The sequence below is a fragment of the Schistocerca cancellata genome, chromosome 9 (genome assembly GCF_023864275.1).
Source record: "Schistocerca cancellata isolate TAMUIC-IGC-003103 chromosome 9, iqSchCanc2.1, whole genome shotgun sequence".
In the NCBI taxonomy this organism is placed as follows: Eukaryota; Metazoa; Arthropoda; class Insecta; order Orthoptera; family Acrididae; genus Schistocerca; species Schistocerca cancellata.
Window position 1 is genome coordinate 412,274,342 of NC_064634.1, and position 15,972 is coordinate 412,290,313.

The following is a 15,972-nucleotide window of genomic DNA, read 5'->3' on the forward strand; positions in this document are numbered from 1 at the left end:
ACCAAATGTTGTATATACATGACTCATTATTTGTGGAATTGTTTGTGTAAAGTACTCTGCGGATAACATACTTGTGCTGTCTCATAGGGGTGGGGCTGAGAAGCCACGATATGAAAAAATATTAGAGAGCAACCCATATGAGTATAGAATCCATTGTTTTTGGTGTCACAAGGTTCATTGGTGACAGAATCCATAGTTTTTGGGGTCACAAGGTTCATTGGTGACAGAATCCATAGTTTTCGGGGTCACAAGGTTCATTGGTGACAGTCCTGGTATGTTCCCATCGTAGAGCTAGAGGTTGCAGAGGGAGAAGGGGGGGAGACACTGTGACGTAACACTGTACCTCTGTAACACCTGAAGCAATTTCTGCCAAACTTGGCACAAGTATTACTTCTGCCTGAAAAACAATTTGTAACAGACAAGCATATGCGCAAAAAAGCACGACTCGGGAACATCTGGAGCAATTTCTATCAAATTTGGCTTGTAGGTGACTCCTTATTTGTAGATAAATACTGTGGGAGTAAGATACCCCTACAACTACTGGAGGTGCTGTATTCCTTTCCGGCAATCAGCTGACTTAAAATACTTTAAAAGTATGAACTGCAGCATGTCTCTTACATGCATCATTCAATGCGTCAACCAGGTACAAGACCTGAGCCATGCAGCAACCCAACAATTTTGTTAACATGTTTAGTGTTGGAGATCATGAAGCACGACAGAATACTTCAGATACATTTAATATTCTCTCTAGAGTTGGGGGGGGGGGGGGGGGGGAGGCAGGCCTGTGTGTGCGCAAGTAGTTGGGTAAGAGATCATTTGCAGATGTTTTTTTGAGGGAAAATGTGGGATTAAGAAAGCTGACCATTAGCACTCAGTTAGATCATGGGAGAAAACTAGTACATATTAGTATTAGTTTGTAAATGTAATCATTATTATTTAATGTAATTTTTATGTTTTTCTATAAATTGTCCATGATATTTCACAACATTTTCTCAGTTTAACTGAAAAAAGTGCCACATAAATATTGCACGTGGGTACCTTTTATTATGTTTCAGTACCAAGACTGCCAAATATTGAGACAATAGAAAACTGTATGAAACTGTGTCCAATGATAGTACAGGCTATGTGGGAATATAAGAGTCCACTCTTACAGCTGCCATATGTTACAGATGACAATTTGAAGTATTTTGTAAATAAAAAGGTAAGTACAAGTAAGAAAACTGGTAATAGGTATCTGCATAATTTAGTTACGAAAAATCTGTTACTTGCATAATTATGATTCTTAGTGTATCCCAGCTGTGGAGTAAATGGGTTCTATGCCTGTAAATAGTAAGGAGATTCTAGAGTGTTGCCAGACTGCCTTGTTAAAAACTGTATGATGTTTCAGTGAAGTGCAATGAAGGGACTCATTTTCCAACATTTGGATGAATTTTTTTGTATATCTACCTTATAGGGTGATATTCTCAAAGTTATCCCCCACTCCAGGAATCAGCATAGGGGGAACAGGTGCAAGAATCCTGCGTTGGCATTCTAGACAAGGTTGTAATGGAGGTGCTTCACCATTGCATTCTCCGACCTGTTATGAAGTGAAGTGTCAGTTGTGGGGATGGCTGTGACGAGAACTTATACAGTGTAGTGTTGGATTTGTATTGTCACGAATGAAGGGAAGGGAGAAAGTAAAGCCAAGTGCCAGCATCTAGCCTAAATGTGTTGAAGATCACGAGGGGACTGCCGAGCTCAGCGCCCTCAGCCATCAACAGTGCCAGATGCCCTCACTTCATGAAGCCCTATGGAGTGTTGTCAGACAGCCTTGTCAAAAACTGTATGATATTTCAGTGAAGTTCAATGAAGGGACTCAACCAACGGCACTGACTCAAAGGCTGGTGACTTATCCCACTATCTCTCCTCCTCTTGTCAGCCAAATACTGATTGGAAAATTTTCCCCCACTAGGATTCTAACTGGCTTATGTCTCAAGTCTACTGCTGCTGCACAGACCTGTGTTGGTGACCTGCCCTACAGAAGCAGGTTCAAAGTTACTATTGATAATTTATTTCGTGTAAGACACAGCATTCCTGAGGTAAGTTCAAGCAAAAACGCATATGTGCATCTCAAGTGCACACCACGGTGCACCACGTATGTTGATTGCACAGAACTGAACAATAGTTCAGTAGTAGTTTATCCTGTAGTGAAGTAGAAGTGGATAGTTCCTGTGAATTATTATGGGTGGAGGTTACACTCAACAACCGAGCTAGGTTAATAATTGGCTCCTTTTACCGACCTCCCGACTCAGCAGCATTAGTGCCAGAACAACTGAGAGAAAATTTGGAATACATTTCACATAAATTTTCTCAGCATGTTGTAGTCTTAGGTGGAGATTTCAATTTACCAGATATAGAATGGGACACTCAGATGTTTAGGACGGGTGGTAGGGACAGAGCATCGAGTGACATTATACTGAGTGCACTATCCGAAAATTACCTCGAGCAATTAAACAGAGAACCGACTCGTGGAGATAACATCTTGGAGCTACTGATAACAAACAGACCCGAACTTTTCAACTCTGTATGTGCAGAACAGGGAATCAGTGATCATAAGACCGTTGCAGCATCCCTGAATATGGAAGTTAATAGGAATATAAAAAAAGGGAGGAAGGTTTATCTGTTTAGCAAGAGTAACAGAAGGCAGATTTCAGACTACCTAACAGATCAAAACGAAAATTTCTGTTCCGACACTGACATTGTTGAGTGTTTATGGAAAAAGTTCAAGGCAATCGTAAAATGCGTTTTAGACAGGTACGTGCCGAGTAAAACTGTGAGGGACGGGAAAAACCCACCGTGGTACAACAACAAAGTTAGGAAACTACTGCGAAAGCAAAGAGAGCTTCACTGCAAGTTTAAACGCAGCCAAAACCTCTCAGACAAACAGAAGCTAAACGATGTCGTCAAAGTTAGCGTAAGGAGGGCTATGCGTGAAGCATTCAGTGAATTCGAAAGTAAAATTCTATGTACCGACTTGACAGAAAATCCTAGGAAGTTCTGGTCTTACGTTAAATCAGTAAGTGGCTCGAAACAGCATATCCAGACACTCCGGGATGATGAAGGAAATACTAAACACCTTTTTCCAAAGCTGTTTCACAGAGGAGGACCGCATTGCAGTTCCTTCTCTAAATCCTCGCACAAACGAGAAAATGGCTGACATCGAAATAAGTGTCCAAGGAATAGAAAAGCAACTGGAATCACTCACAGAGGAAAGTCCACTGGACCTGACGGGATACCAATTCGATTCTACACAGAGTACGCGAAAGAACTAGCCCCCCCTTCTAACAGCCGTGTACCGTAAGTCTCTAGAGGAACGGAAGGTTCCAAATGATTGGAAAAGAGCACAGGTAGTCCCAGTCTTCAAGAAGGGTTGTTGAGCAGATGCGCAAAACTATAGACCTATATCTCTGACGTCGATCTGTTATAAAATTTTAGAACATGTTTTTTGCTCGAGTATCATGTCGTTTTTGGAAACCCAGAATCTACTATGTAGGAATCAACATGGATTCCGGAAACAGCGATCGTGTGAGACCCAACTCGCTTTATTTGTTCATGAGACCCAGAAAATATTAGATACAGGCTCCCAGGTAGATGCTATTTTTCTTGACTTCCGGAAGGCATTCGATACAGTTCCGCACTGCCGCCTGATAAACAAAGTAAGAGCCTACGGAATATCAGACCAGCTGTGTGGCTGGATTGAAGAGTTTTTAGCAAACAGAACAAAGCATGTTGTTATCAATGGAGAGACGTCTACAGACGTTAAGGTAACCTCTGGCGTGCCACAAGGGAGTGTTATGGGACCATTGCTTTTCACAATATATATAAATGACCTAGTAGATAGTGTCTGAAGTTCCATGCGGCTTTTCGCGGATGATGCTGTAATATACAGAGAAGTTGCAGCATTAGAAAATTGTAGTGAAATGCAGGAAGATCTGCAGCGGATAGGCACTTGGTGCAGGGAGTGGCAACTGACCCTTAACATAGACAAATGTAATGTATTGCGAATACATAGAAAGAAGGATCCTTTATTGTATGATTATATGATAGCGGAACAAACACTGGTAGCAGTTACATCTGTAAAATATCTGGGAGTATGCGTGCGGAACGATTTGAAGTGGAATGATCATATAAAATTAATTGTTGGTAAGGCGGGTACCAGGTTGAGATTCATTGGGAGAGTCCTTAGAAAATGTAGTCCATCAACAAAGGAGGTGGCTTACAAAACACTCGTTCGACCTATACTTGAGTATTGCTCATCAGTGTGGGATCCGTACCAGATCGGGTTGACAGAGGAGATAGAGAAGATCCAAAGAAGTGCGGCGCGTTTCGTCACAGGGTTATTTGGTAACCGTGATAGCGTTACGGAGATGTTTAACAAACTTAAGCGGCAGACTCTGCAAGAGAGGCGCTCTGCATCGCGGTGTAGCTTGCTCGCTAGGTTTCGAGAGGGTGCGTTTCTGGATGAGGTATCGAATGTATTGCTTCCCCCTACTTATACCTCCCGAGGAGATCACGAATGTAAAATTAGAGAGATTAGAGCGCGCACGGAGGCTTTCAGACAGTCGTTTTTCCCGCGAACCATACGCGACTGGAACAGGAAAGGGAGGTAATGACAGTGGCACGTAAAGTGCCCTCCGCCACACACCGTTGGGTGGCTTGCGGAGTATAAATGTAGATGTAGATGTAGTATATCTATTCATTTTCTTCATAATTGCCATTTGAAACAGCATGAGGCCCAAAGCACAGTTTGTAATACCCTTTTTCTCTTAAACCGTGGTTTCTAGTCTGTTCGACTGGGCTTAAGGTAACAGATGAGAACATTGAAATTTGGAAAGAAAGTCTGCCAGGATTTTCTGTACTGTGAATTTTTATGAACATCTTGCTGACTTGCACCGTTGAAATAAGAGAACCCAGAAGCACACTCACACTTTTAAAATGAATAAAAAGCACAAATAATCGTGCATCTATTTAAGGTACTGCTACTCTTTGATGCAGATCTGCTGACAAGATGAGATCGAGCCATTTTGTACAATGACTTACTTGTAGTTATCATCTCTGTTTCAACAAACATAGGATGAAGTGAATGATACTGAGTTCGACGTGAAAGTTGGTCTCTATGTGACTGAACCGTTATGCAATGGTTCTTGACTGAACCCTTATGCGACAGTTCTGAATCTGAAACTGGCCACTCTTCTGTACTAAAATGAATAATGATAATTTGTTGCCTGAAAATTCAGTTTGGTGGCCTTCTCATTAAGCCTTCTTATCACCTATGTACCAATTGTTCCAGGAATAAACTCCATTTTTTTCTCTGCTTTTTTTTCTGCTTTCACAGTGAACAGAATGTTAGGAAGGCGAGAATTAAAATGTTACAGGCATTAATGTTATGTAACAGCTTCTTTTTGTGAGATGACGAAGATATTATTTACGTATCATTTAAAAGAAAAAGAAGAATGTGAGCTAAAAACAAATGCTTTCCATCCGTCCACTAATGTCTCACCACAACAATTCGCTATTGTGGTCTTCCATTAATAATCAGAAATGATTTTCTGAAGATAATCAGTTGGTGATTCATTAAAAGGTCACAGAAATTTAGCCAAACCTGTGTCTGAGAGTCCAACAACATTTACTACCCCAGAAATCCTAAATGGAACAATTAATTTAGGAAAAAACGACATTTCTGTAGAGCTGGAGATAACGGCAATTGTTTAATTGTAGAAATAATGTAATTATCTGGCATAATCACATACATTTCTTTAGAAATAAATGTGATTTAATTATTCTAAGAACAGTTAATGTAAATTTTTAAAACGATTAATTAATTTTAAAAGATTTTATAATGTCTTGTTTTATTTTGTTAAATAAACTTCTTTTGTATAGTTTATCACATCAGTACAAATTTTCTAGATTCATTTAACTACATCCAGTACAAAATTCTTTGCAATTATAAAATTTATAAAATATTTGTTCGCTTTTACAGAGATATATAAAAACAATTCAGCAGTTTGCTCAATTAAAACATGAAGAGAGGAGGAGCATTTTACGCAATCTTTCTGATGAACAGTACCATGATGTTATGAAGGTTGCAGGGAAAATGCCTTATATTGAGTTTAAAGTGAGATCTGAAGGTGAGTATTTTACAGATTACAGTCATTGCCTGATTCCTCTTATTATTATTATTCCTTCATTATTTCAATCAATTAGAGACCATAATAACTAAACGCTCTCTTTTCCTGAACTTTAACTGCCACCCAGTGCTCCTGCATTGGTTTGAGGTGTTATTTTCTCTCTTCAGTCTACATCTTCAGCTTCAGCTTTTCCTGGAAACCTTTATGTGCTCGAAGTTTTTTCTTAAGCAGGTCACGTGACAGGATATCTTTAAAAGAATTTTCCAGTTCTCGTAGACCTTTTTCAACTTCGTGAACTATGCTCCTTGGGGTTCCTTTAACCAGGACAGTTAATATCCTTCTAGATAACCTTTCTGAACTCATTTGGGTCATGTGGCCATAAAAGGCAATCCTTTCTTGAATCATGTCATGTCTCCTCCACATGCTTATATAGGTCATGATTGTGAAGTGTTTTGTACTAGCTGTTTTCTTTGAAGGACCTTGGACTTTTTTCTACATCTCTCTTTCTTTGGCCTCGTGTTTCTCCGTTAGGCCTTTCCTGTTCATTGTAAGAATCCCTGTCTCATACTGAGCCTCCTATCGAATAACTGTGCAGCAGCTGTGTAATTTTGGCATTTAAGGATATTGATTTCTTAGTGTAGGTGCCTTTAGTAAGTTTGTAAGCCATTTCCAGTTTATAAATGTGGGCACAGAGTCTTTTGTCTCTGATATGTTAGGCTTTATCCATTCACTTAGGTATTGAAAGTTTCCTTGCCCACTTAATTTTTTGTAGTCAGATCTCCAGTTCTCTTGGCACTGATTTTATGTTCGTCATAAAGAGTGCCTTCTGAAAGGAGCACTGAAGTCCAGCCTTCACTGCTTGTGTCCTCGATTGATTAAGCTGTTTTCCTGGCATATCTTTGGAATCTGAAAAGGTCATTAGATGATCTGCAAAGGCTAGACAGGGGATAGTGAAAATTGTGTACTTGTGGACTAGCCATTATTGGTTTTCTACCCCTGAACTCTTTCAGTCATTCTCATATCAACTTTTTTAAAATACAGTTGGAAGCGATGAAGTTCAGATTAACAATCTGTTCAGCACATGATCGTCTTTCGCTGAAACCCTTTGATATTTCCCTAACTGTGGAACGATTTGTTGTTCTACCTTATGCTGTAGAGCCCTTGAAATGATATTGTGAGTTGTTAGCAGGAGAGAGATGTCATGGTAGTTGTTCACATCTGTTCTGTCTTCTTTCTTATGTAGTGGACGAATTATGGCAGAGGTCCATCCATTTGGAATCTTTTTGCTTTCTCAAATCTCTTGAATAATTTCAACAAGTTTATTGATTGCCTTTTGCCTCGCATACTTCCACACGTCAGCATTTATCAGATGTTCACCTAGTGGCTGTTTGTATTATGGCTCTGGAAGCCTTGCTCAGTCTATAGAAACTGCTTCGTAACCAAGTGCAGAATTCACCCCGTGGATGGCTTTTATTTATGCTGATTTTCTTCCATTGAGGAAGTTGACCCTGTTTGCTTTATTTTTCTGGCAATTCCATTTCTGTCAAGCATTTGTCGTAGTTGTACTACTGCATCACATTTGTTATACACCAAGTATGCTTTCTTCATTTTGTGAGTGAGACAGTCTCCTCAGATGTTATGACTATAGCCTATTGTAGTAGTTCACAGTTCTCAGAATTTAAAGTATCCAACATGTGGGTGAATTTGTGGCTACTCCTTATCCTGTCTCCGTCGTACTTTTTTCAGGAGTAAACTTCTTGCAATTCAATGAAAATAATCAATTTTTGAAAATATAATGTCATTGGATAGATAAAAAATCTACTTATCAAACAGTGGGAGGCAAACAAACTAATAAAGGTATTTAAATTTGCAAACTTTTGGAGTCCGTGGCTCTTTCTTCTGGCAGAAGGGTTGAAGGAGAGGGGAGAGGGGTGAAGGAAAAGCACTAGTGAGATTTAGGAAATGGGGTGAGTTTGAAAAAATCATCCAGAATCCCTGGTCAGTGGAGACTTACCATATGGGATGAGAAGGAATGACTAATTATTGGGGACTGCACTGGGCGAAATTTGGAATCGTGAGATCTTAAAGTTGGAAGGTGGATAATACACAAGACAGAGATTACTGCCAAAACATAGTGCATAAGTTAATAACAGTGTAAAGCTAAGTGTTTTGTGGTGATCAGTATATGATGGCGAGACAAGGCACCCGTGACTTGTTTCAATTTGCTGGTCTTAAGAACGGTGTTTGAATTGAAATGAAGGAAAGGGCACCAAGGTCACAACTGTCATGTTCTAGAGAATGCTCTGCACCAACATATTACGTGTTGCCAGTACACTCCCTCTGTCTATGCCCATTCATCCTAACGGATAACTTGGTGGTAGTCATAGCGATGTACATAACAGCTGGTATATGACATGCATCATTTTGCAGGTGGCTCACCCTAGATAGTGCATGTTTTGTCAGTTACAGATCTGGTATAGATGGTGGTAGGAGGATGCATAGGGCAAGTCTCACAGAGGAGACAGTCACTGGGGCAGGAGCTATAAGGTAAGGAAATTGATGCAGAAGAAGAATAGGGTCTGACAAGGATACTGCGGAGATTGGGAGGGCAATGAAAAGCTATTCTAGGTATCGTGGGCAAGACCAGAATAATACTGAGTGACAAGAGGTGTACCCTTAAGTTGTTTTTGGAAGGATCAGTAGTACCAGGATTGAATGTGCTGGCTCAGGAAATCTGCTTTTGAACTGGGCTGGTGGGGTGCTTACATCAAGTAAGGGTTGAGATGAGAATGGTGATGTATAGCAGTAAAGAGTCTGCATCCGAACAAATACACTTACCTCAAATGCCAATATTTTATGGGAGGGAACATATGAGAGGGAAAGGATTGCAACTGTCAAAATGTAAGTACTGTTGTTTGTTAGTAGGTTTAATGTGAACAGAAATCTGTTGTTAACCTTCAGCGAAGATCAGATCAAAGCTGAGGAAAGTGACATGGGATCTGCAATAGGACCATGAGAAATTTAATTGGGGGAATGTTTTGAGAGGTTCCAAGAATTTTAACAGTCAACCTTACCATGAGTCCATGTGGCAAAGGTGTTGTCAATGTGTCTAAACCAAACTAGGGGCTGAAGGCTAATGAATCTTAGGGAAGCCCCCCCCCCCCGCCCCCTTCCTCCCCCCGTGAGCCACGAAAATGTTGGCGTACGAAGGAGCCTTCCTAATACCCATGACTGCACTCCTGATCTGTTAGTATGTGTGCCCCTCAAAGGTAAAGTAGTTGTTAGTAAGCATAAAGTTGATTAAACTGGGCAGGAAGGATGTCACAGGTTTGGAATCAGATGGATGCTGACGGAGGAAATGTTCAGCAGCAGACAGACCATGCACATGGGGGTAGCTAGTATAGAGAGAGGTGGCATCAGTGGTGACAAGCAGGGTATGTGATGGGAGTGGGATGAGCACAGATTCAGACAATCTATGAAATGGTGTCTGTTATAGGAGGGAAGTCTTTGTATTATGGGTTATGGGTGCTGATCAACTAAGGCAGATATGCGTATGGTTGTTACTTTGTAGTCAGCAACTGTGGGGCAGCCAGGGTGATTAGGTTAGGCATAGGCAGAGAGTATATACTGACAACACATAATATCTTGTTGTAGAGCATTTTCCACAACATGAAAGTAATGACCTCAGTGCTTGTTCCACCACAGGTGTCATCTGGATTCGTTCCCCAGACACCAGTTTCTCAGAATTGTGCAGATGGGATCCGTCATTATTACCTGTCCTCAGTTCTCTCCACCCATGTGGCCTTAATTTACATTAATTTCTTTGGTTTCAGCATTTCTTCAAAGCAACTATTCATTTCTTCTTTCCCTTTCAGTTTTCTACACCTTTCATTTTATGACCTTTCTGTTCTCCCACTTCTGTCGTGACCATGGCACTTAGATTACTACGATTATTAACTCATGCATGATGTTTTGGCAGTAATATCTGTCTTACTGTGGTGTGCGTACTGTAAGACCTTCGGTACACACACCATCAGATTATTTGACTTGTCGCTCTAACAAAGTAGACGAGTGTCAGCAATGTGTCTCGTGGTCTTATCGTGGCGTGTTTATCTTCTGCCGTTAGGTCAGACGATAGAAATGCCACTTGCACGCTTAGAGTAGCAGATTGATGGTGACCAACTTTAAACAGAACTTGATTAATTTTCACACACATTTATTAAAATAATAACAGACATAAACATTACGTAACTTGATTCTGGAAGCTATTTACAAATGACAATCTGAAGTTCCTGTGGTCTTGATACGTTAATCTTATTCTCACATATCTCTGATACTTGACAAAGTGTCTATTAATTTATCTTCATGGCTATGTACAGAAATATGGTAATCTTATTAGATGCAGACTGAAACTTGACTATAGACTGGTACAGACAAATGCAGACTCATGCAGACTGACTAATCGGAGGTCTGTACACTCGTTATAATACCTCGCGCGTTCAGGTATCACCGCAAGAGTGTGATCCGCGAGCAGAAAAGGTTCTACATTAGCAGCGATCTCATTGGCTGCGTTACATATCAATATGCGGATCGGCGGAAGCAGAATTTGGTCCGTCTCTAATGCAGCGCCTACTCGTAGTGCGGAGACGGACGAGTGCTGCGCCTGCGCTGTTGTGCTTAGCAGGGCGCGCTCTAGTGGGAAAGTTGTGTACGCGCTGACTACGCAGAACTATGTACACAATACTTACATATTACCCTATCTTTCACCATTAATCTCTCAGGTTTACAAATCTCATCCGGTGCAGTCACCTAAAATCTGTTTTTCCGTCCCGTCTGATAAGTCTCCCGTGATCCAGGACTGTGGATGACTTTTCCAAATTCTCACCATTTCCTAAATCTCACTAGTCCTTTTCCTTCACCCCTCAACCTTTCAGTTTAACTCTTCTGCCCGAAGGAGGAGCCACTAGATCCAAATGCTTGCCAATTTAAATATCTTTATATCTGTGTTCCCCTTTCACCACATGGTGAGTAGATTTTTTGTCTGTCTAATTACATTATTTGATCTTTGAAAGTTAGTTATCCAAGTCTACATTGGCATTTCTCAGAATCTTTACTTTCTGGATCTCTTGCACTTTCCATCAAATGACGAAGTGGACAGTTTGGAATTCACCGAGGTTGGAGTTTGGAGATATCCAGCTCTTTAGTTTTCTGGGCAGGTGTTTGGAAGCAGTTGACTTAAGAACCAGATTGAGTGTTCTGCATAACTCCACCAGTCTCCCCATTGCCACCGATTCTCCTGTGCACTCAAGAGCTTGCAATAATCTTATGGCTTTTCTTTCTTTGTCAGACTAGGCGTTGAAATTCTCAAGCAGAATGGTGATGTGTGTGTCAGGTAACTTTGAAAGGATGTCTTCTGTTTCCTCCCAGAATGCACCTATTTCTTCTAGGCCCTTTTTAATTGCCTGATTGATTGGTGCATGTACATTCACCATTGTATAAACTCTACTTGCACACCGAAAAGAAAGAGTGTTGACTTGTCTGTTAGGGGAGGTGAAGTCCTTAATCAAATCCAGAATCTTCTTCCTGACAGTAATTAATCTGTGTCTAATTGTGGGATGGTTTTTACTGCTTTTTAATCATTCTTGTCTTTGAAGATTCTATAACCTTGTGATTGAAGAATTTTCATTCATGAATCTTGATCCCTAAATTGTGGCGATCAGTGCGTGACCTCAAGAAATGGCATCAGTGATTTATTCCAGTTTTTTGGTCTTGAGAATGAAGTTTGAATTGAAAGTAGAAAAATAAATCTTCAGCATTTACATCTAAACAGTCTTCGATTCTCTTATACCTCCGAGCATCTCAGTACAGGTTCCCCAGGATCCAGAACTCTGATTGGTTCACCAAAGGTGGTGGTGGTGATGGTGGATTTGTTACCACCTGGGAGTTATCACCTCTCCACCTGCTACAACAGCATAGTAGATTGTTGCTGTTGTTGTTGTTGCTGTTGTTGTCATTATAGAATGACATTTTCATTTCACTGTGATTAATGATTGGTAACACTGCAGATTATTTGTGGGCATTTTTATATCCAGTCTTTATCCACATTTCAGTCATTCCATTTGTTTTGCTGTGAATAATGCCAAGGAGTATGGAATTCTACTACTACATTGTTAAATACATTCATCATAGAACCTAAGATGTGGGACTTGCCATTGTGATGTGTGTGCCCATTATTGCCCTCTCATTTCAAAGAGAACTGCCCAAATGGTGATATTTTTTCTCTGGGCTTTTTGTAAGAATACTGATACAGACTACATCATACCACATTCATTTTGAACATTTCTTCCCCCTCCCTCCTCTCCCCCTTTCTGCTCCTCCATAGTGTATGATGGCTGATTTACAACTATTCTTCAGTTTACTTCTAAAGGCTCTGAGGGTCTCTGGATGCCTACCCTTTTCACTAAAGGTGAATACGCTGTGTCTTGGGACCCAAGTGAGCTTAGTGACTTTGATCAAGATAAACTCTCATTGCATTGTTCTTCTTTGGCACGCCGGTGTGGAAGTGTGCACAGAATCAGCTAAGTGAAAAATGTGTGCAGTATGCACGTTTATTTACATATAAAAACCTACTTAGGAATTTTCATTTGTTGAAGACTGCATGTATAAGATCAAGTGCTGATTTAAAGTTCTAGATTCACATATCTTACTGTGTGTGTTGTTTCTGTGTAATCTTTCATTGCTTTATCAATACCCGTTTGTATTGTGATATATTGTGAATTTCCAAACATTCGCGAGTGCCGCAATAAACTCATACTATTGTCATCAATTGTGGGCTTAAACTTAATTGTGCTCTTTGAAAATTTTTGAGAACAGTTGGCCTATCCTCATTCAGAACAATCATTCTCTCTAATTTCACTGTACAATTATGTGAGAAGAGCATTATTTTGAGAATTTTTGGATGCTTACAAAACTATGTTTTCATAAGTTACCAATAAGAGTGTTCTGGATATGTAATTTATTTCATAGAAAGTCAGTGTTTTGGTTCACAATTCTGCCAAAGAATAAATCACCCTTGAACTTCATTATACATCAACGCAAATAAACAGGCATTATTGAGAATTTTCGGAAGCTATCATTGTCCTTGAATAATCTATAAGCAGTTCGCAGCAAATTGGCATTTGTGATTTAGCTACTGTAGCAGATTTTCTAACTAACAAATTGTATTACATCTAGTTTTCCCTTAAAGAGGAGTAGCCCTATATGTTACCTACATTTATTGTAAATTAGCTATGTTTTTTAATTTCTAACAGCTACAGTTAACCTCAAGACATTTTAGGAAACTAGTAGTTTTTACCATAGGTTTCGTGTTGCATTAATAGAAATTTCATTTTGTGTATTTACTTCAATTCTTATAGGTAAGTAGCAACTTTTTAACTCAACAGTTTAAAAGATATTTGTTGTTGTTGTTGTTGTGGTCTTCAGTCCAGAGACTGGTTTGATGCAGCTGTCCATGCTACTCTGTCGTGCAAGCTTCTTCGTCTCCCAATATCTACTGCAACCTACATCCTTCTGAATCTGCTTAGTGTATTCATCTCTTGGTCTCCCCCTATGATCCTTACACCCCCCCCCTCCCACACACACACACACACACACACACTCACACACACACACACTTACCTCCAATACTAAATTGGTGATCCCTTGATGCCTCATAACATGTCCTACCAACCGAAACCTTCTTCTAGTCAAGTTGTGCCACAAACTCCTCTTCTCCCCAATTCTAATCAATACCTCCTCATTAGTTATGTGATCTACTCATCTAATCTTCAGCATTCTTCTGTAGCACCACATTTTGAAAGATTCTACTCTCTTCTTGTCCAGACTATTTATCACCCATGTTTCACTTCCATACATGGCTACACTCCATACAAATACTTTCAGAAATGACTTCCTGGCGCTTAAATCTATACTCGATGTTAACAAATTTCTCTTCTTCAGAAACAATTTCCTTGCCATTGCCAGTCTACATTTTATATCCTCTCTACTTCGACAATTATCAGTTATTTTGCTCCCCAAATAGGAAAACTCATGTACTAATTTAAGTGTCTCATTTCCTAATCTAATTCCCTCAGCATCACCCGACTTAATTCAACTACATTTCATTATCCTGGTTTTGCTTTTGTTGATGTTCATCTTATATCCTCCTTTCAAGACACTGTCAATTTCATACAACTGCTCTTCCAGGACCTTTGCTGTCTCTGACAGAATTACAATGTCATCGGTGAACCTCTTCTCCATGGATTTTAATTCCTACTACAAATTTTTCTTTTGTTTCCTACTCAGAGTTTTTCTTTTGTTACCTTCACTGCTTGCTCAGTATCCAGATTGAATAACATTGGGGATAGGCTACAACCGTGTCTCACTGCCTTCCCAACCACTGCTTCCCTTTCATGCCCCTCGACTTTTTATAACTGCCATCTGGTTTCTGTACAAATTGTAAATAGCCTTTCGCACCCTGTATTTTACCCCTGCCACCTTAAGAATTTGAAAGAGAGTATTCCAGTCAACATTGTCAAAAGCTTTCTCTAATTCTACAAATGCTAGAAATGTAGGTTTGCCTTTCCTTAATCTAGCTTCTAAGATAAGTCTTAGGGTCAGTATTGCCTCACGTGTTCCAACATTTCTACGGAATCCAAACTGATCTTCCCCGAGGTCAGCTTCTACCAGTTTTTCTATTCGTCTGTAAAGAATTTGTGTTAGTATTTTGCAGCCGTGGCTTTTTAAACTGATACTTCGGTAATTTTCACATCTGTCAACACCTGCTTTCTTTGGGATTGGAATTATTAAATTCTTCTTGAAGTGTGAGGGTATTTCGCCTGTCTCATTCATCTTGCTCACCAGATGGTAGAGTTTTGTCAGGGCTGGATTTCCCAAGGCTCTCAGCAGTTCTAATGGATTATTGTCTACTCTCAGGACCTTGTTTCTACTTAAGTCTTTAAATGCCCTATCAAACTTTTCACGCAGTATCATATCTCCCATTTCATTTTCACCTACATCCTCTTCCATTTCCATAGTATTGTCCTCAAGTACATCGCGTTTGTATAGACCGTCTATATACTCCTTCCACCTTTCTGCTTTCCCTTCTTTGCTTAGAACTGGGTTTCCATTTGTGCTCTTGATATTCATACAAGTGGTTCTCTTTTCTCCAAAGGTCTCTCTAATTTTCCTGTAGGCAGTATCTATCTTACTTCTAGTGAGCTATGCCTCTACATTCTTACAATTGGCCTCTAGCCATCCCTGATTAACCATTTTGCATTTCCTATCAGTCTCATTTTTGAGATGTTTGTATTCCTTTTTGCCTGCTTCATTTACTGCATTTTTATGTATTCTCCTTTAATCAGTTAAGTTCAATATATACTCTGTTACCCAAGGATTTCTACTAGCCCTCGTCTTTTTACCTACCTGATCCTCTGCTGCCTTCACTCTTTCATCCCTGAAAGCTATCCATTCTTCTTCTACTGTATTTCTTTCCCCCATTCATGTCTATTGTTCCCTAATGCCCTCCCTGAAACTCTCTAAAACGTCTGGTTCTGTCAGTTTATCCAGGTCCCATCTCCGTTAATTCCCACCTTTTTGCAGTTACTTCAGTTTCAATCCACAGTTCATAACCAATAGATTGTGGTCAGAGTCCACATCTGCCCCTGGATGTGTCTTACAATTTAAAACCTGGTTCCTGAATCTCTGTGTTACCATTATATAATCTATCTGAGACCTTCCAGTATCTCCAGGCCTCTTCTGTGTATAC

At 39.9% G+C, this 15,972-nt stretch overlaps 1 protein-coding gene across 1 annotated transcript in view; it reads left to right on the forward strand.

Moving 5' to 3' along the window:
• Positions 1 to 15,972, forward strand: part of LOC126101458 (translocation protein SEC63 homolog) — a 173,193-nt gene that overhangs the window by 71,182 nt on the left and 86,039 nt on the right. The window contains exons 9-10 of the mRNA XM_049912111.1: positions 1,056 to 1,201; positions 6,020 to 6,167. Of these exons, the coding sequence (XP_049768068.1) occupies positions 1,056 to 1,201; positions 6,020 to 6,167 (294 nt within the window). The remainder of the gene's footprint in view (positions 1 to 1,055; positions 1,202 to 6,019; positions 6,168 to 15,972) is intronic.